This window comes from Vidua chalybeata, chromosome 3 (genome assembly GCF_026979565.1).
Source record: "Vidua chalybeata isolate OUT-0048 chromosome 3, bVidCha1 merged haplotype, whole genome shotgun sequence".
Classification (NCBI taxonomy): Eukaryota; Metazoa; Chordata; class Aves; order Passeriformes; family Viduidae; genus Vidua; species Vidua chalybeata.
The window spans coordinates 74026593-74048904 of NC_071532.1; the positions used below are offsets into that span (position 1 = coordinate 74026593).

General features: G+C 37.9%; 2 protein-coding genes across 13 annotated transcripts in view; one reads left to right on the forward strand and one right to left on the reverse strand.

The window, feature by feature from the left end:
- Positions 1–19523, reverse strand: part of LOC128786510 (uncharacterized) — a 196060-nt gene extending 176537 nt beyond the window's left edge. For 2 of the 8 annotated variants that reach the window (XM_053939813.1, XM_053939805.1), the window contains exons 1-2: positions 17519–17608; positions 16951–17020 (exon numbers count right to left, since the gene is read on the reverse strand). Coding sequence is in view for 2 of the 8 variants with exons in the window: in XM_053939804.1 (XP_053795779.1) it covers positions 16500–16543; positions 17519–17551 (77 nt within the window). In the remaining 6 variants the exon portion in view is untranslated. Of the gene's footprint in view, positions 1–16499; positions 16544–16950; positions 17021–17518; positions 17623–19332 lie in introns of those variants that run through there. The other 6 variants (XM_053939804.1, XM_053939803.1, XM_053939806.1 and 3 more) reach the window with 6 other exon arrangements.
- A 186-nt stretch (positions 19524–19709) lies between these two features.
- The window catches only part of MMS22L (MMS22 like, DNA repair protein), an 88660-nt gene continuing 86057 nt past the window's right edge, over positions 19710–22312 (forward strand). For 3 of the 5 annotated variants that reach the window (XM_053939459.1, XM_053939460.1, XM_053939463.1), the window contains exons 1-2: positions 19832–19909; positions 20939–21126. In XM_053939459.1, the coding sequence (XP_053795434.1) occupies positions 20948–21126 (179 nt within the window). In that variant the 5' untranslated portion in view covers positions 19832–19909; positions 20939–20947. Of the gene's footprint in view, positions 19910–20938; positions 21127–22312 lie in introns of all 5 variants that reach the window. The other 2 variants (XM_053939462.1, XM_053939461.1) reach the window with 2 other exon arrangements.

Here is a 22312-nt window from a genome sequence, read left to right on the forward strand (position 1 = left end):
GACAGAAAATCTAGGTGCAAAGGCATCACTATAATTAAATCATGTAGCACAATAAATGTTTAACATATGAAATTTGTTTGTTGAACCTACCTGTTGTTTCAGTTATTGTACCAACAGAATCCCAGTGTTTAGAGCTATTTGACCACGTAATCACTGAAGGTCTCAGTGTTATGTGTAAGTGAATACATAACACAGACTAGGAAGGATCAAAAAGATAACAACACAAACCAAAGAGAAAAAAGACTTAGAGACAACAAAGACTAAAACAACATTACCTCTAAAATTTTTTGCTTATATTAAATTTAATGTTTTGAAGTTTTGTATATCTACACAGTTCTCAGGGAAATATATGCCTATAACTCTACATATTTTGATTGTATCTCGTTTTCCTGACGTTCTTCTGTTTGAGTCTCAAGCTCACTGCAAACACATTCTTAATTCTAATGTGTGTGTAGCTCCAATGAAGTCACAATGAGGCGTTTGGTATATGGGTGTCTTTAGTTTTATATGTAGTATATGGGTATATGGGTGTCTTTAGTATGTAGCTTCTCTAAAGGAATCATCATTTCTCATCTTTATATAAACATCTCCTAGATTAAAGTAGTGATTTAGTGTGGGATGTTGAGGCAATTACAAACTAAACAAAACTAAACAAGAGTAGTATGTTTACATTGTATAATAGCGTTAATCAGGTATAAAAATATAATACCTTCTCTAAAGGACAATTATTAGGTTTTCAAAACTTTCTAAAGCAGAAAAGATATTATCTAAGACATTTGTTTGTTAGATTTCTGTTGAAATTACATTAGAAAATTCCCTCAGAAACACTTAATGGAATGCAGCTATTCCAGAATAAGAGGAGGTACTTGCTCAGCAGGGTGCTGATACTGTGAAGGGAATACAGATTTCTCTACATTATCTTTTCCAGCGTTCTTTAGAAGCACATAATACAACTACCTGGCAGCATACATACTCTATTCAATATTTTGAATGGGAAGAATAGAAAAGTTATGCAACTCCAAAAGTGTGATAAAGTCACGGGGGGTGTATTGCACTGATAAGTGATAGTAAGTCCTTTTTCCTAAAATTTCCTTTTGAATTTGTTAAGCACAGTAAGGATGTTTCAGAATTCTTCCCTTGTCTGCCCCTTCACAATTACAACAATAATCACAGCAGACCTTAAAGTATAGAATTAGATCTTTTGTCTTCAAATGTTTTGCCTTTACAGATTTATTCTATAGCTAGGGTGAGGCCATATGAGAAATATGTAAATCATCACTAAAAACATCTTGGTGCTCTTATTGTCTTCTATGTCAGCTGGGCAGCAACAAAGAAGTCAACAATGAATTAAGTACTCATGCTTTTATTCATGACTGCAAGCTACACTGACTTATAGCAATGATTAAATAATCTTGATTTTATGGAAAATATGCATTGGAACTAAACTGAGGACTTAATTTTTTCTGAAATAAATCTGACCAGAAGTAAGAAGCAGACTTATTGCTTCTACAGGAGTCTTTTCAAAGTGGATGTGAAGAACATAATTCTCCTCTCAGCAATGCTTAGCTAAGACGGTAAGCAAAGAACAAACACACCTTGGGATGCATTGCATCAAACTTTCAGTATGCATGACACTGGACCTTTTCCTCTGCTTATTTCCTCCAAAGGAAACCATTAGAAGGCATTTCTTCTATAAGCTAAGACAGCATTACTTCACTGGAAAACACAAGTTACGATGCCCTTTATTGCCAGTGTTTGTAACCCAAGATTATTAGGAATATATGATCAGAAATAGTGAGTTTAATGTAACATGTATTAACTGTAGCTGAATTTACAGGATCACAGAATGACTGAGGTTGAAATGGGTTTCTGGAGGTCATCTGGTCCACCCGCCCAGCTTAAGCAGGGCCATCTATTCTTCTACTGCAGTCATGCAACCATCCCACATCTCATTGATCCCAACAAGATAAAATCCCTGCAACTGCATATAAATCTCTAATTTTCCTCATATTTATTCTCCACACCAGTGTACAGACCATCATAGAGACATGCCAGCATGCTGATTTCTCAGAAAGAGTCTGGGTTGTTGGTTTTCTTCCATGATGCCACTTTTCCTAAGGCACTTCCTTGTTCACACACAAATGTTTGAATTAGAAAGGACCCCGCTTTAGCCTTTTTTGGTTAATTTTGTGCTCCCTTTCATTCACATCACCCCAAGCTTTTTGCTGTTAACCCTGACCATCACTCTCTCACAGGGCTGGTGGTAACTCTTGTGCTTGTTGACATGGGTATTTGAAAGCCCTAATATCAGGTCAGACATTCTGCTGGCAAAGGCACCATTGGCCTGCTTATGGAGGTGGATTCCAATCTCTTCCAAGTAGGTTTTGATCTTCAAGCAGGGTCCCTTGGTCATAGAAACCCAATCTCAGTTGCCACCAGCAGCTCTATAATCAAACCTGACATGCAGTATCCTTGCAGCCCTCCCTTTCCTTGCAAGATTGAGAACAAGAGCTGGGCCCCCACATCACTGACTATATCCTCCAGAGCTCTGCAGTCAGTTTTGATACTCTCCAGGTTGCCACCAGCAGTATCACCAGTACCCACACAGAAGAACAGCCACAGGTCTGGACAAGATTTGGCAACACAGCCCTGGATCCAGATCTCAGGCAAGCAGAACATTTCTCTAGGTGACAGGTTGAGTTGGCAAACAGTTGTCTCCAGCCCCTACCACATGGAGGTTCCTACTTCCATCACTCCCCATTTCCTCCTATCAGCCTTGCATAGCTCAGGGTCAGCTGGCCCAGAAGCTTTGCTGGAAAGCACACCAATCCCCCTCAGCTTTGAAGAATCTCTTTTTACTCCTGCCAAAGCCTGTTTTCTGTTGCTGGGTATCCAGTGCGCAACCACATTGTTAACTCCAGAACCAACAGTCCCAACAGTTCCAGATACTGATTAGTTAATCTCCTACAGAAGGCACAAACACCTGCATTTTTCTTTCAGAGAAACTACATCACAGATTATGCACATGGAATAGATTTAATTTTTGAACATTATTGATTAAGAGGGTGTTAAAAAGGACACTTCCTTTATTATATTGATACTCTGAGTTACATGATTTATTATTTCTATGAAAGGGCTTTGGTTACCAGAGAAGAATTCATTATGAGGGTGTAAAAATAACTGAAATAAACAAAATACTTTAAGTATATTCAATACTGCAAACTTAGTTTTGTGTAGTGGGTCTTCCAAAGAATTAATGTTTGATATATGAGCCAATTAGATGAAAAGAACCATTCAATTTACTTTATAACAAATACATTTTATTCAAAATGCCCTTGAAAGCAACTATACACATCCTGAGTGTATAGTGTTCCTTCCTATGTACTCTCTAATCCTTGCCAATGAAATTAGTCTTTATTGATTTCCTAGCTCACTAACAAAAATGTCAAAAGAAAGAGATAAATGAAAATAGTACTGACCTCAGTTCCTCAGTTTTGTACTTTTTGTTCCTCCTTACATATATGACAACTTTATTCATAAAGTCACTTTTTGTGGCTTTTTTTTTTTTTTCAGATGTTCCAGTCTGTCTGACAAAGTATTTAAGAAACATCAGGGTCTCACTGGAGTTTTTATTATTACCTGGCGAGGTTTACCTTTTGTTAGTTTAATGCATTTTAATACTGCACAGACCAGTGTGGAAACATCCTGCAAATTTTAGGTTCATCTCCATCGCATGTAAACTGGACCCAGGTCACTTGGCACATGGGCTCACTCCTCAAGTTTGTCCAGATCTCTCTGGGTGGCATCCCATCCTTCAGGCACGTCAGCAGTATCACACAGCTTGGTGTCAACTGCAGACTTGCTGAGGAGGTTCTCAGTTCCACTGTCTGTGTCACTGATGGAGACATTTAACAGCACTGGCCCCAGTACAGACACCACTAGTCTCCAACACCCATCAGGACGTGGAGTCATTGATAAGCTTGCATTATTCTTGCATTTTGTCATGTCCCAGTGTTGGGACTCAAACTCTTTCATTTGCTGCCAACTCTTTTTAATTGCACAGTTGAAGGGACAAAAACCCAAAAAATCCCCAACCAAAAGTGAAACAAACTCCACTTCATTCCTATTTTCCTTAAGTTCTTCTATGAAAATCTGTCACTTTCTTCAGTTGCACTGTTTTGTTTGCTCACAAATATGTGAATTTTAGAGATAAAATATTCAAGGAAGTTTATAAGATCTTTCAATATAGCCTCTTCAGAACACTCCCTAACATTTGTAACTTTTTAGCAATTATAGATTGGGTCTGGGTCGTTTTTTTTTTTTAATTAAGAGTGATCCACTGATCAAGAAACTCATGAGATTACTTTAGATTTTACTTGCAGGTCATACAGCTATTAATTAGACAAGAAGAAGAAGAAGTATCTTTAAAATATCCTTGAATTCAGTAAGTCCAGTCAATAATTTCCAAAAATAAAACCTGTATCAGTCACTTTCATTGATAAAAGTGGTAAGAAGCTTCAGTCATACAACTGACACAATCAGAAAAAAGACATTGCAAGAAAAGTCATAGAAATTTAAAAATATATGAGTGCTTTTTTTCTTGGAAAATTAATTGCAACATATATCATATAGAATACTCCCCCAAAATACACTGTAAATGCCTGCGATACTGTAAAAGGAATATTTCTTACTGTTTTCTTTAGGTGAAAAATTCTAGAAAATTTTAAGAATCTGGAATAGGAACAGGTTTTACATGTAGAGTTTTATTACTCTATAAAATCTGTGCATGCATGCATCAGTGAATCCAATTTAAATAAACACATTTTTCTGCCTATTTTTTCAGGGCTACATTGTAGGTAGTGCCTGCATATTTACCTGAATAATTACAATACTCCCTAACTCTGAACCATTAACCACAATGTAAAACATAGCAATAGAAAATAATGCTCAATACAAAACCTTTGGATCTGCTAACATGTATTTCTGTGTGTGTGGAGTCTCATTCTCTTCTTTGATGGATCACGACTGGTACGTGAATTTCCATTCTAGATGACTGCTAAATTTCTCGGCAAGGTTATCAGATTGGGGCATTTAAATTCAGCCAAAGCAGCAGATGTTTTGTGTTAGTTCAGTGGCTATTCATGAGCACATATAACAGGTACCAGAGGAGTTGTTATTGAAGATGATTCTATTAAAGTACTACTACCAACTGTCAACTTTTTACTATTTATCACTTCATGTTTGTAGGTATATTCCAATATTTTTTCTGTTCCTAGATTAAGAAAATGGATGACACGGAGAAAACATAAAGTGACATAATTTTAGCTAAAACTTCAGAAGATTTTTATAGCAATAAGAAAGAAACCTGATGCTTTTTAAAAGCTCAGAAAATGTCTACCTGGCAATAATTGGTGATTTTTTTTTTTTGCTATTGAAATAATTGAGGAATGAATGGATTATTTGGGGCTAGGAAAGTGAATAATCTATTGCAAAATAATAAAAAAATCACTTAAAAAAAGAAAACAGTGAATACTGTAGACCACATAATAATAGAGATATGAAGAGCAGAGGACAGTAAGGAAATAGGAATGCAGGGCATGTGGTTCAGTTTTCTAGGGTAAGAGTAGAAAGAAACATCAGTAATAGCTTCCCATCAGAAGCTGTTACTCCTAAAAGCCTGGCACCTGACCTGATTCTTCAGGATATGGATCAGGTTTCTATGAATAAGAAATAATGAGTATATTTAAATTAGTTTAAATGAAAGAAACGCCATATCTTTACTAAGACACCAAGCTTGGCAGCATTTTTTGTAGACTCAGAGAGAACAAAAAGCTCCTTGAACCAAAGACTATTGTTCCTTTTTACATGGTTTCCTGAAAAAAATGAGCTGCTTTGCTCAGCTCCTCTTGATCACTTCCAGTAACCAATTCCATCTAAGTCCAATACATGGGAAAAGGTCTCAAAGATTTAACATTCCCACAAACTTTGTGAAAGCAGATAGCTGTATTTGGTGTCTGCTAGCTACAAGAAAAAGAAAATGCAACATGAATGCAACTTTTACTTAGTAGTGTAAACCTCACTTCTCAGTAAAGGCCCCCTTTTCAAATGGATTCTCTCTTGTTCAATACAGGGTAAGTTTGTATTACAGCCTGAGTATTACTCAATTAAAATATCAACTCACAAATCCAAACCCATAAGTAATATGCATTAATTTAGTCTTACAGGACTATTTCTTAAACCAAAACTCTCTAATTCAAAGCATAAAACCAACCAATATGCTGCTCATTCCACTCTCTCCATCTCTTTGGCATGCAGCCCATGACTCTTTCTTTTTCTCCCTTGCACTAAGAATCTGGCATTCCTGCCTGCAGTGTGGCGCAGCACCCACTGGCTCCCCCATCATCCCTCTCAGACTATTGAACAACCTGGTAGTTAAAACGTGCTACATGAAAACACAGATGTGATCACACTTAGGGATTTCTGCAGATCTTAGTGCTGCCCATCTGCACTGAAAGCGTAGCATGTACCTCTCCCAAAACATATCAGACACCTCCAAAGATGAAGGCAGCATTTCAGTGCCACACTTTTTATCACTAGATTTTAACAGACATTGAAGAGAAGCAAGAGTGCAGTGGTTGCACCAGGTAGCTAAATGCAAGAACCTACATTTAAGGTGAACTTAAGATCATAGTAATATATATATGCTGAGTTTAAGGGATGTGCTGGTTTAGGCAACTGTAAGAGCACTGATTTCCATTGACTGCCATTTTCTAGCATTTATGCACCAAAATTCCACAAATCTCATTTTAATAAAGACAGGCAATCTAGTTCTCACTGCTCTTGAACTTGCATATAAAAAATGTCCAAAAATGGTATGGAATTGAAGTATCTTTAATATCTTCTACTTTTTCTAACATTCTGCCAAAAAATGCTGCAAATAACTAGCGAAATGTGCAATGTGTAAGGAAACGTGCATTTTGCTACTATGCCACACTGTTTTCTTTGCAATAGGAAGCTCATCTATTCTTTGGATCAGATTTTAGTATAGCAGTTGCTTTAAGAACATTTGAATGGGATCAGATCAAAAGTCCAACTGGCTCAGTATCCAATATAGGTTGAAAGCAGCAGTCCAACACTGTTAGTAACAAGACATAGATGATATCACTGTTGTTATTACTCTAACTTAACGATGCAGAATTTAAATGGGAAAAAATCTCATCTCAGACTGTTGTATGATACTGAGCCTCCCATGACAAATTCACTTGGCTTTATTAACAATCTTTACAGTTGAGCTGGAATGAGAGAAAGTTCATAAACAGTATTAACACCGGTAAAATAGAATAGTGCTTTGTCTTGTCAACTAATAATATTTTAAGAAGCATTAACATTTTGAACCCCAAGTTTCAAAAATCTACTATTCAAAATGAATATGGAGACAGATTGCAATTTGTATTTGCAACAGTTTATACTGGGAAGATATCCCAAATATTCATTCAGATCAAGGTATGTCCTGAAGCAGAAGTAGACAGCAGTATTGCATCACCACAGAGCTGTGTTTAATTTAGCTGCTGTGTCAAGATGTACAATATAGCAGCTCAAAAAAAAATATGCTAGTTCAGTGATAATATTTTTGAGATCCTAGCAGTGTACTTGCACTTTAAATATAACACAACTGGCTTGACTGACCCTCGATTTAGGGTCAGGAAAAATCTTGTGGGTTAATTATCCTACTGTTTATTTATAATGGATAGGTAGCTTTTGTGTAGCTGTGATTATCTCATATATCTAGCTGATTCTCTGCTAATAATAGCTCGCTCTAAGAAGTATTAAGATCTAGTATTGATTTCAAAAAGATTAAACCACTGTGCTAATATACAAGAGATTATTCAATTAGTAATGATGACTGGCAACATTGATCTAAAAATGCTCCCTCCTCTACAGTGAATATCTAAAGTATAACTTAGCTAAATACATAAAATCAAAATCAAAATACTCAAAAGCAGTCAAAAATGTGAATTGTAAAATTTCAGGAACGAGAAGCAGTTTCCACAAAATAAAGTTTCAGAAAAACTGATCTTGAAGTATCTCAAACTGCTGTTACTAAATAACTAGCTGTTATTTTTAAAAAAACTCTAAAATTAATCTATTTTGAATTAAATTGCCAGATTTTCACTGTAAGTTCTCCAACACATTCTGTTCCATAAACCTGGCAAGTTTTTGTTGTGCAGCTGGTTTACTGAGCAGTACAAAGGTGTTCTCTATTGGTAAATACCCAAAAAAGTTGAATGACAGTCAAACCGTGACATTCATTCTCTTTTTGAAATTTCTAGGTGAGTTTCCTGTTGGCTTTCTTTTTAATTGTTTCTGCATGATTTATGATATCATACCTTCCATTAAAAAATTAAAATTCAGCTTAAATAGGCTCTAGATGAAACTAAATTTTCATAATTTCAACATTATGCCAAACAAACAACCAAAAATCTCTTTCCTTTTATTACTGTAGGAAGAATTTCTTCTCAAATATCTGTCTATTGAAATGTCTGCCTCAGTGAGCAACTGTCCATCACACTGAAATAAAACTCTAAATTTTCACCACTATTGCAAATGGTCAATTTTTAGGGTTTGTTTGGTTTTTTTTACTAAGAACCATATTTGTTCATGCACCAGGACAAGGGACTATGAAGGAATTGCAGGAACTTTTCCCATCAAAGTGCAAGAGTCAGCTGTATGTGCTCAGAGTGGTGAGGACTGCTTATAATTCATCCCATGGTGAAAGACAAATACCATTCATTCAATGCACCTCTGAAAACCTGTTTTTTTTTTCCCAAAGACATAGTGATAAGAGAGGTCCATTGACTCAGCTCTTCCTCTACAATGGCTTTCACAATCTCCTGCAACGTTCAGCTTGAATTTGTACTCATTATAGAAGTGGGAGAGGTTATTTTTATAATTTAGTCCACAAAGGATAGCCATATACTGAAAACCAAATCAGTCTGAGCAGGGGATAAATTACAGTATCTTTGGAGTGTTGTTTTACTGGATAAGGTTGACTAAAAGCATCTAGCTCTAAATGTAATTACAGCACAATTTTACAGCTTTTACAATCTACTTGAAATTATTAGGACTAATCTATTATATGACACCATTGCATAATTTTCATTTTTCAAATAGATTGGCTTCCTTATTTTGGTAAGTATTGTTAAATCTATTAGAATATGCAACATGCAATTAGGTATGATTCATTACTTATGCCCAGTAGTTAATTTGAGACGCATTTTTCTGATACAGTTTTCATGATAATGTATTTTCATTTATCTAGTTTTAGCTTGCTGTAAGACAGCTGTCAGTTTATTCTCATTGCTCTCTACTTTTATTGCTCCAAGCTTAAACTGCACGTCAGACTGACAACAAGGAAAGTTTAATGTACTTCTAAGTCTTGCAAGCATACCTGGAAAATTACAAAAGAAAATTCTCATCAGGAAACCTGAGAAGTCTCCAAAAAATACAAATAATTCCTTCAGCTTCTATGTGTGTATTTATAAAAATAGTGGAGACAGAATAAAATTTAAGAGATTTTACAAAGCAGAAAACTATTTCAGACAGACAAATTTCCTCTTCTCTCTTGCCAGGAAGAAATTTCCCTCTGGAGATTTCCAATCTAGTCATCAAATATCATCCTCACCCTTCTATCTAGTGTAACCCTTCTCTGCCAAAAGGATAATACAACTCCTATTCACATCCTACCATGGACATCTGGAAATAGGATCATCTATTCTATAAAATAGCATTATTTGCAGTTATCGTACAGACTGAGGCCTTTGAAGGTTAGATACCAGATAGAGGAACAAAACTCTTCTGGTTTTTATCCATGACTGACAGACACTGCAGAATAGTTCCTTTGTACAGTCATGTTAAAGTTTGTTATTATGAACTCTTCAGCCAGAATGCCTGTTTCAGCTATATTTATTTAAGTTGTTGCTGTCAAAACAAAGATTACATCATTTTACACCCATGTCTTACAAATTAGGTAGCCAAGACATATGCAAAACCAAGGGTAAACTCATTTACTTTGGCAAAGGCTTTGATATGAACTGATAAAAACAGTATCTGCACACAGTGTTCTTAATGTCCTGGCTAACAGCTCATATTTGGACAACCTGTACTGATTTCTAGCTACATTTTTTTAAAGCATTTGTTTTCACTGGTTCCTGCTATGTTTCAAAATGCCTTTAAAGAGAAAGGTTATCCTTTCTTCACTAATCCTTTTTTCAGAGGAAAAAAAAACCCAAACAACACAAACTCCACAAACGCAGTAAGAAATAGTTTTATAAATACATTTACAGTATAGGTAGCTAAAAATAGTTGTATGACACAGTTCAGACAGCCTTATCCCACACACTGAAGGTGAAGTACCATGGTTAATGAAATCTGAATGGGTGAGGAAAAGCTTCAGGGCTATATGATGGTGTTCCTACCAAGCTCTAAGAAACAGAGCAATGGGAAATCATATTACAGGTGTGCAAAACATGATCACAAAAACATGACCTGAAATAAATAAAAAGCAAAATAAAACTAAAGAACACAATTTGAATTTGAAGGCTTCAATGCAGACCTCCCTTCTAATAATTAGTATTTTGACGAATTTCTCTTGCAAATCTTGAAAGAGAGTTATAAAAAGATGTTTTATGTAAAAGATGCTTCACAGGCAGCTTATTAAATGACCCCTTCTGCAAAGAATTTATCACTTTAAAAATCAACTCTTTCCCCACCTCCTTTCAAGAATCTCACTACACAGATGCTCATCAGAACTCCTTTACGATGACCATTAGAAACATTGGTTAATCTCTATACTTGCTCATATCAACCTGTTTTTATACATTTGCTCAAGTCCTAGAGTCTCTAGAAGTCTCCCATGGTCTTTAAACGATCCTAAGATGCCACCGGTGTGCTTTAATGACATATTAAGAGACAAAACCTGCATGAAAATTCATACTGTCCAAAGAGATTTGAACTTTAGATTCTGTGAAAAGTAGGAAGGTTTCCTTTTCTATTACACAGCTGAGGAAAGGAGATGCAAGAATGAAGTGAGTTCCTGAAATCATGCAGATGAACTATGTAGAATGTGAAACTGAATATGAGCCATCACCTTTGAATCATTTTTGATAATTATATCTCAGTTTCCTAAGTTGATAAAGGAGGGCCTGAGATATGCCGAGCATTTTCTTCCTTCCACTATATAAATATTATTGTAATCTTCAGAGGGGGAAAAAAAAATCAACTTATTTTTAAATGCAAAATCTTTGAAGTTATGTTAAGTGTCCAATAGTCATCTGATTTTTTTTTTGTCAGGTTACATTGAGGTAAAGAACACAAAGCACTAAGAAAAGGAAAACGGAATATTTCTGAGATTGCACAAGAATGGACAAAATAGTGTGGTGTTGGAAACCAGAGCTGAAGCTTATGGGAGATGCACTTTCTTGAATGATTTCTGTAATTCTCAAATTACACTGGTCAAAGCTAGCTATTTTGCTTTTTATACACATCTTTGAAAATATGGTTTACACTGAGTGCCTTTGTATTGTATCCACATTCACATCCACACAAAACATTGATCTGCTTTCTAAACTTATAGCCCCTGGAGAAGTCAGGAGAAAGAGCTTTGCTGACAAGCAAAGTGGGAGCCCAGCCTTTTGTCCCAACACTGGACAGTGCAAGGTGAAGAGTGATAGCTGGACTCAGAGAACCGCAGCATTTTGAAATTAACTACCTTCATTCAAATACTAAAAATCATTGCAGTCAAGTAAAAATCCAGGCAGTGGTGGCAAAGCAAATATTCTGTTTTAAAAAATTCAGCATCAAAAAGTTTGTGATGGGTTTAGCCAGAGCTTTCTGCTAAGCTTCATATGGGAGTGCATAGTTGTACCTTCCACTTCTCCAAGTACACCTTCATATTTAATACTACCAACACAGTACACCAAAATGCTGATAGACAGCTGCACAACAACTATTCTCAGCTAAAGCTATTCCTTCTGGAAAAAAAAATCCCAAACCTCTCAGTCTACAGCTGGACTGACACAATCCTTCATCTGGACCAACAGAGTCTGTATTGTCACTGTGTACCACACACTAAGTCCATTAGAATTTATGTACTTGAGAGACAAAAAGCTTTCTGAATATTTTATTGGACTTAGGATCTCTCTGACAAAGTATTATATTGGACGAGCAAGGATAGTAAACAGAGGGCACTGAACAGACATATTTTAGGATACATTCTGCTTTGCTTGTAGGTGGCCCCTTTATTTCTCAGTTTTCTTGTGCCCTAACCTGTCAACTTCCCAGAATCCAGATGAAATTCTATTGCAAAGAAGCTGTTATAAGTTGAAAAGGCTGTGTTACTAGGGATTAGAAAGATGGCATTTAAAATTATTAACTTCACACACTTTTTGTATTCCTACCATTAGAAAGAGTCTAAACCTCTTTATTTTGTCCTCTCTAGAAGCACAGGAGAACCCCCTTGTTTTCACCAATGATCTTGCAATCTAAATACTGGAAGAGACAAGAAATGGGATACTTCAAGAAAACAATGAAAAAAAGATAGTGTGATATAAATATTTCAAGGACTGTTAAAAAGACATGTAGAAACAAATCAAGAATTTTAAGGAGGGATGCTTTGGGAATAGGAAAAGCCTCATGAGCTTCAAAAAGAGCATGGGGAAAAGCTTAAAAGGAAAGGCAGAAAAATTGCACACAAGAAATGAAAACGGGTTTAATGAGGATATGAAGTAGTTCCTTGGATGAGAGGCAGTACAGAAAATATGAATAGATGATAACACAGAAGAAAAGCCACTTGGAAGCAGTGAGATGCTTTTGTACAGTATTAAGTATTCCTACTACTGTTTTTTCTGGCCTACTAGAGATGAAGATAAGAACTGCAAAGTTTTATGGATTTACATTTTACAGAAGATTGAGTATTTGAACTCACCCAGTATATTATCTTATTTCCAGCTTGACTTTGCAAAAAAAAAAAGCCAAACTGGTTTATATTATGAATATTTATCACTATTCTATTTTGCCTAATATATACATAGGTTTATATATAGGTTGGAATTCTTAATAGTGAGTCAATTATATGGAACTTTACAGACTAGAATTCATATGTTCTACTTGTGAAATATTTCCTAGAAAGCATTAGTGAATATAAATTCATTTGAGATTCCTATTAGATATTCTGATTACTGTCATTCTATTGGCATATATGTTTCAATGGTGAAACATATAAATTTGGAATTAAAAATGCTATTAATAACTCTCTTTCCACTCTCCTTTAGTCAACTTTCTTCTTTGTCAATCAAGTTAAAACAATGACTCAAAATGAAGACATCTTGGCATATGTATCTATTATTCCTTCTATAATGTAGTACTCCCACTGGCTTTCATAGGAATTATGCATATGAAAAGACAGTATTATTAGGCTAGATTAAGAGAAGACATTCAGAAATACTTAACTCATCATACCACTTCAGAACCTAATATTTATAATGGTACTTAAGCCCAGAGCAATATAAAAAGTACAAAACACAACTCCTGGAAATATACGATGGATGGATTTTTCTTAAGTTTTTCAATAAAATTGAACTGAGTTAAAATCATTTTTCTTGCTTTTTGATACATGAACAAATAAAGAAATATTAATCAGATCACTCCAAAAAACTTGCAATACTCCTAAACCAGAGAAGTCACATATCAGTAAGAGGACAGTAAAAGTTAAAAATACATTGCAGATATATGAACTAGATGTCTGTGTAACCATGTAAATGTCCTCAAAATTTTTCTTGGTATCCATATGTCTTTTTTAACATATTAAATCTGACCTCTGGAAGCATAGCCAGTCATCTTTAACTCTTCAGACACATGATTTCCATTTTGACTCCCTAAGTATTGTTCTCCTCCCATGCCATGACCACTCAAGGATAGTATGAACTATCTTCCTCTGACCCGGGAAAGATATTAGGCCCTTCCTTTCTCTGAGCTAAAATTGAATGGACCTCCATTTTAACAGATTGGGTAGACAACAATTGGCTCTTTCACAGATGCATAGCTCAGATGTAGAGTCAACCTTCTAGGCTAGTTAGAATGGGATAGCTTTCTAAATGTTTCTCTTTTTATACCTAAAACATACTGCTGCACAGTTAACCCTGGACTGTTATTTTTGATTGCTAATAACACCGTTGCCACTTTTGTAAAAAAAGTATTCTCACCTGCCTGTAATAGTGCCTCAAATTCAGATTGTCTAATCTGACTGGAAAAGATTTTAACTTCTAAACACCAATCTACTTTATAACACTGGCATTATAAAATTTTCACTCTGCATTAGTACTTCTACAACTTGAAACAATCCTGAGGACTGAACACTTCAGATATTCTTTACAGCTGGATAGTTCACATCTGGACATCATTAATTAGGTCAGTCACAGGTACTTATCTTGTGAGATAAGGATATTGGAAGCAATATCCATAAAGACTCCTGCTAGAAACATAAGTCCTTGAATTAAAAACCTGTTCAAACACATGCTGTACCTTTTCCAATTGTAATGTAGATACCCTAGACTGTATCCTGAGTTAACAGATGTCTTTGTACCAACCACGTGCAAGTCATTTTGTTAGGGAAACTGGATTTTCTTAAGAAGTGACAACCCCATTTCATTAAGTGAAAATATAGAACTTATATGGCATATGAAATCACATCTAAGTCTAGAACACTACATTTCAAGACAGTAGAAATAATGAGCGTCCAGATCACAGCAACAAAAATCAAAGAAATACAAGAATAATATTGGGGTTTTTTTCTATAAAGAAGAAAACAACAACCAGGGATTGTTTAAAAGAACAACACAGTGGAAACATGACTGAGAATCTCAAATATGTGAGTCTGGGGCAAAGAGGAAAATAAAAATCCCTATTAACTACTAACTAACAAAAGCAAATGGGTTCAAGTAATTTACTTTTAGCAGGTTAAGTTTAAGATCAGAAAGCACAAAAAACATTCTAATGGGAAAACTGGTGAAATGCTGTAAAATAGATAACTTACTTAGTAAGTAATCATAACAAATCTTTAGGCAGACATGCAAGTGCTCTCTTAAAAAGACAACTTATATTGATTGTGGCTTTGGAGGAAGAGGGAGGGGGCAGGTACGAGGCCTGTAGGGAATAAGTTTCGATTGGATGATTCCAGCCTGAAGTGACTGACAAAATGTAGCTGGGTAGTGAGTGACCCACTTGCTGTGGGATCTTGACTTGGAAGGAAAGTCTTTTTTTCTGGAAAAGACCAAATCAAGTTCTTCATATATACAATCACTTAGATTCTGATATAATCTATGAATCACCTAGCTCCATTGATCCAATCTGCAGCTTCTTTATTCAACAGTTTGATGAAAATGACTTTCAGGGCTGGACTATATACAACCAATATCTGATCCAGCCATAGGATATAGGATTTTGCTTGCTAAGAGGAATTACTTAGTAATATGTCCCATGGCTTTGAGGCCAGACAACATTAGCAACAGCTGCTAATAACACTGAATTCCAGATGTAGACTCTGCTGAAAAATTTAAAGGAATTAGTTTTATAATATTTTGCTTTAAAAATCAAGATGTACTCCAAATTCTTATTATCATATCTGTACATTACTATTAAGCTGGGATCGTTAGTGTTTTGTTTGTTTTTAATTTAACCCTAAAACTTTTTACAGGCATATCAACTTTAATAATTAGAATCACACTCCTGTACAAAGGCCACAAGTCTTTGGAGTCTTTGGAGAGTTAACACAAAGTAAAGAATCTTCTTTAGTCAGTTATTTTGCTTCCAATTAAAATGTCTGATTAATGGGAGAACACAGGACAAATATACAGCTCCCAGTCTGATTAGCAACTAAGTATGGAAAAACTATTATTTTCCCGCTTAATTTCAGTATTCGTGCCTATTATTCTACAATAAGCAGCATGTAGAAGTAGGAAACTTACATAGCCATAGTTATTCCCTACATTTAAATCACTTGATCTAACAGCAGGTAAATGATCCAATGCAAAAAGAACAAACCTGCATCACAGTTCATCTTTTGGATGGTGAGAACTAAACTATTAGAAAATAAAGTTTCTAAAATGTATAATGACCATGACAGCTGAAACAGGTACAACAGCACTAGAGCAAGTATCAGGTGTTCCCAAAGTTTCTACACATAACAAAGTAGCTCCCATTCAAAACACCGTAATTTAACAAAGTTACGAACGTCAGTGCTTCAAATGAACTCCTTTAAAGCACATCTCACCTATACACGATTGCTCTCTGATAGTGTGTACATTACTGCCCTTTCCACAACCACTACAAAGAGGCACCAAGAGCAGCTCCGTCTCCACCCTCCGACCAGTAAAGTTGCCAAAAACACGTGCCCGGAGTGAGAGGAGGCCCGGGTTGCCCGTGCGGGCTGTCCGCGGCGTACTCACCGTGGCGGGCTAGTTTGGAAGACTTTCTTCCCCTCCCCCTGCACCTACGCACAATGAGGGAGAATGGAGAGCAGTTTCAGCATTAAATTTGAACTTCCCTGCTTTTGTTAGCATGAGTCACCACCTTAACATTATCTCAGCTGTAGACTTTTATCTGTGAATATCTAAGCCCTGTCTTGTGGAAAACTAATTACTGAGCCACTGAGAGGCTTCATAATGTCCTGCATTTAAGTCCTGAACATCATACATAATGCATAGGAAGCAGTCGCTGCACTCTGATTACAGAACACTGTCATTAAGAGAGCAAATTAAAGATGTGAATAATTCACTGGCTGAGCTTATTGTCAGTGCTGCATTGTGAAATTAGAATTTCTAATAAGTACTGCAATTTTTTTAACCCAATTAACACAGAGAACATCTTGAGTCTGATTAGTACAATAAAAATTATTACCTTATTCTTTTGCTTCACAACAGCCAAATTAAATACTGTACTTAATTATGCAGCATTCATCGCTTCTGTGCTAGAAATAATAATAATAAAAAATTCTCACTATCGCTTTAATAAGACTTCCAATATTTAGAGTGCAACTGAAAAATAGAGTATATGAATCTCCTGCACAATTTCTTATCACAAAGTTACTGGCTTTTTTTTTTTACAGACTTTGAAAATAGGGTTTAATATCAGCAGCCGACCATGATGTCACTGCTGAAGTCTTCTCTGGAAACAAAAAGGTATTAAAAAAAAATCCCACAAAACGACCCTTCTGAACAAGCTCTGAATATATATTGTGAATTAACTTTCTCTGGGTTGATGTGAAGGCAGAGGGAAAAAAAAGCATTACCACTCACTGCCTTGAAATCGAATACGCAAATATACAAACATAGAAACATGTATACACACACACACACACACACACACACACACACACACACACTCTCATATATATATATAGGTTGTTTCAGAAAAGATGCTTAGGAAATATACTAGGAAAAAAACCGAGCTGGATCAGCTCTCTTACCTCAGCTCCCTCTTGGCACGGGATAGATAACATCCTTTCATCCCAGAAAGGAGAAAAGTCCGATTTAACATCCAGCGTGTTGATTTTTCCCCACACGATGCCTGCTGCCATGTTAAATAAAGAAAATGATCACTGAGGATGCAGCTTTTGTCTCCAAATATTTGAATACTGCCTTTTAGTGACAAGGAGCCCAGGAACCTTCGCACATCTGGCAGCAGACACCACTGGCTGCAGCTGCTGCAATGGGATTTTTCCTCAACCCTATTTCAATTCCAGCTCCTTTTTCTTCCCCATCCTGAGGAAGTTTAATCACCAAGCATGGCTGGGGAAGAAAAAAAGAAGGGAAAAAAAAAAAAAAGAAAAAAAAAAAAAAGGAAAGGTGGCATTGCAATCACAAGCTTTCTTGGTTTTGTCCTAGAGACAGGGACTGCAGCAACCACCTTGTATCTTTGTCTAGTTATTTTAGCATGTGCGTGCAAGAGGGGAGGAAAAAAAAAGACTGAAAATTATTCAGGCATAATGCAATAGACATAAAGAGACAAAAAGACAAGGAGAGAAAGAGAGGGGAAGAGAAAAAGGGAGAGTGAGGGAGGGAGAGGAAACAGAAAGACTAAGAGAGGGAGAGGGGGCTGTCAGTGCAGATAAATCTGCATATGGAAATCAGGGTTATCCTGGGTACAGTTTTATTTAACCATGATGTACTGTTTTTTTAATTAGACAGGAATTTAAAGAAGGAAATGAGAGATTCTTACAGACACAGGAGCAAATGAAGCATTTTAAATCACAGCAAAGCTTTCAGAGCAAGCTGTAGCAGCAACAGCAAAACTTTTTATAGCAACTTTCTTACTAGAAGGAAGTTTCATGCACTGCTGCTATTTTGCACCCAAAATCCAGGCAAAACTGGAAAAGCATTCATTTTGAAAAAAAACAATCCATGGCAATCCAAAATAATACAACGCTTAAAAAAAAAAAAAAAAAACTCAGAAGCCTCTAGGTGCACAGCATGCACTTTAAGCTGAGATATGCCAGCCACAGGTTTTAGGATTTTTCCCTGGCCCCCATTCTGTGGTGGCTGTGACACTCAATGGAGATGCTGCAGTAAATGATAGGAGTGGTATCTAGCTTGAATTTCAAATGCACTGAACACCACTTCCCAAGCTCGATGAGAATTGTGTGTGTTTGGGGATATGAGCACTACCTTACAGACACAGGAAGGTTGGATCTCTATGTGTAAGACATCAGAAAAGACCAGGAGAACCTCATGCCCATCTCTGTGAGGGAACATGGGAATGAGTGAACTGAGAAAGCTCAGGAGAAGAAGGGAAATGAGGTTCAGGTAAAGTCTAGACAAGAAAGACAACAGAGAAAGGTAGGGGACAGGGCCAGGCAGCACAAGGGAACTTACTGCAAAGATGGGCCAAGACTATTTATAACAGCATGTAGAGACAGGACAGGGGGGAATGGGTTCAGTTTGAAAGAGAGTAGGTTTAGATGAGGTGTTAGGAAAAGGTTCTTTACTGTAAGGGTGGGTTGGCACTGGAACGGGTTGAATAGTGATGTTCTGGATGCCCCATCCCTGCAGGGGTCCCAGCCCAGGCCGGACGAGGCTCTGAACACCCTGGTGTAGTTGAAGTCACTAGATGAGGGTTGGAAGTAGATGATCTTTAAGGTCCCTTCCAACCCAAGCCATTCTATGATTCCATGATCCTGTGGGCACAAGGGAGGCAGCTGAACAGCAGTGGCAAGACGGTGGCGTTCATGCGCGAGGTGGCCGGAAACCACTCGCGGCGGCTGGCCCGCCAAGGGCCACGCACCTCAACAGGGAAACCCAGGCGGCCCTGTCTGTCCTGGGAGGAGCGGCGGGCGGCGCTTCGCCCTGGGCTGGGCGGGGCGGCACGGGGAGCGGAAGGGAGAGAGGGGGAGCAGGAGGGCGGGAGCCGGGGAGGAGGAGGAGCGGGAGGAGGAAGCGCGGCCGGGGCGGGGCGGCCGGCGGCCAATGGGCGCCTTGGCGCCTGCGCAGTGCGCGGCTGGCGGCGGCGCGCGGGCCGTACGGAACGGGCCCGGGCGCGGAAGCGGAGCGGCGGCCCGGGCGGCGCGCTGGTACCGCCGGAGTCCTCCTGCGGCCGGCCCGGGGCCTCCGGGGAAGCGCCTCCGGGGAAGCGCCTCCGGGCAGAGGGCGGCGGCGCGGGGCCGAGACGTTACACGTGCGGGTCGTGTTCGTGAGTGCGCCCCGGTGGCCGGCAGCGCTGCCGCTCCCGCCGCTTTGCGGCTCCTGCTCGCGGGTTGCAGCCACCTGGAAGGTTCTGCTTGGAGGACAAGGAGGTTGAGGTGCTTGAAGTTCTTAATTGTCTCCGGTGCATCGGGGATGCGGTAGACAAGTGTGGAACTGATGTGAGTTATGGCCGGGAAGAGGTGCCCTCTTATGTAACTGTTCCCCCAGGGTTTTCTGTCGTCTGGGGCGATTTTGATTCCCCGAACTGAACAGGCTTTCCTTGTGGTTGGTCCCTTCAGCTGCCACACCAGCTGTCCCAGCACCTGTACATAGGGTCCTGCTGTAAACTGGAGTACAAAGTCATTCTTTTCTTATTTTCCCAGTCGCCTGCTCTCCAGGAATGTGAGTGAACGTGAGAAAGTAGAGCAGAAACTGTTTTCTTTTTATTTTCCCCTTGAGCTTATATTTTAGTTAAGCCTCTGTATTACCAGCCTCTAGCTATTGTGTAAACTAGTTTCTGCAAGAATCATATAAAAATCTACCAGCAAAGAAGTTGAAAACTTTAATTTAGAGTTTTAGTTATATTGTTTGCATATTTTTAGAGGACTCTCTGACACCTGTTGCCTAGTTCTGCTCTTTCAGTGTATTGCATAAAGTAGGAATACATTAATATTAACTCTACAGTGAACGTCTTTTGGACATGGTAATCCTTCTTTGGTTTTGTTTCTCTTTTTTCAGATTCCTCGGTATTTAGATTTTTTTTTATATTGGGAGCCTGTAATACATGATGTACATCCATAGCATAGCTACTCTGGTCATGAAATAAAGTGTTGCTGGAAGTAGCTTTGTAATGCATTCCTGCCTCGTGTTATAACCTACTGCTAGTCTAACCTTATCACTAATTAATTTAGAGAGCTAAACCAGAAGAAGATGTTTGGGTTTCTTTTTTAAGTCACTGATGTGTCTTCTTGAACATTCTCTGTTCAACGAGGAAGATGTGGTTGCACGAAGTGGTAGAATTGTGTGACAGGGCATGTGCCCATGATTGCCCTTCTTGGTGGTGTCTCAGCTTTTACTTCAATGTTACCATTGGTCAGATCTGCGTCCTCACTTGAGCTGAAGGATGACATGGAGTTGTAACTATGAGAAATCTATTTGAAGAAATGCTATGAGTGTTTTTGCATTTATCTATTTATTTTCTGGACCAGGTGAAAACAATGGAGGATGACTTTGGGGCTTCCTCCACATCCCCATTTCTCACTGAAAGCTTGGAGCTGGCGATGGAAGTGGAGCATGAGAACTCAAGGCCGTCTTTCTTTTCTTGTGCTTTTGACAGCCAAGATGGAGGGAGAAGGTTCTCTGCAGAGTCTTACTTAGCAAGTGGATCTCTAAAGAGGTATGGGATTTTTTTGAATTACAAATATAAAAGCCTTCTAAGATGTTCTTTCCACTCATGTTTGGTGCCCTTGGATGCTGACAGGGTTTGAAATCAGTTTGTTCTCCAGCTCTTCTGATCCTGAAATCAACTTGGTGATACCAAAGTGGGAAGGGCTGTTGTGTTGATGAACAGCTTTGAACAGTGCTCTAGATGCAGTTCTTAGCTTTCTGAGCTTACTTTTAAGATAATGTAATGCACATTTACAAGCCTGTTAGGACATATACAAGTCTGTTAGGATAATTCAAAAACCAGACTGTTGGGCAGCAGCATTTGAGATCACTTGAATTTCTGAGGAGGCTTCAACTCTGCTTTTCCCTGTCATGTGCTCTATTAAATGCTGGTCATTTTTCTCTCTTTTCCACTCTGCCTGGCTTCCCCAAATTACTGGAGCTTGCCCTAATTAGTAGATTTAAGACCATCTTTCTCAAAGCTTCACCTTTGCATGCATTCTGGATTTAAGCTTCTGAAGTCATAGGCATAGAAAATAAGTATTTTCTGTGAGATTTTAAAATGTCACTTCGGTTTAATTGTTATTTGCCTCTTTGTCTGTTATTCAGCTTAGTTTTCTATGCTGTTTGCTCATATTACAGAGGTTGTCTTGTTTTTTCTACAGAAGACTAATCTTTCTGTCTGTCTTCCTGCTAAGCTTTGTATTTTGTGTTGTTACTTTTTTTCCACAGTGTTTTCTGTAAAGGCTTAAGGGGGGGGGGGGAGGGGGGGTCGACTGCACCTCCCCCTTTCTCTGCCTTATTTATCATATGTTTTAGTTGCACTAGAGCACGTTCATTCAAATTTACATCAAGTAGATGATTGAGGGATCCTGCATGAATATATCAGTAGTGGATTCCACAGTGACAAAAAACATTTCACCTGAAATTGTTTCTGTCATTAAAACTCACTGAGGAGCTTGTAGGTAGACAGGTTCCCCAGTCACTATAGTTGTGATAATGCTGGTTTTCTGCTGTGTAAATATGTTGTCTACCTGGATTGCAAAGTCCTTGAAAAGCCTCCTTGCGAGGTACTCTTCTGTCTTCATTGCTTGGAAGTGTTGTAGTTGGATTTAATTGCTAGAGGCTTCAAAACAGTCCAGTGTTCAGCAAGTTACCAAGTGAACTAAAGTGTTATGGGAGGATGAGCCAATTAT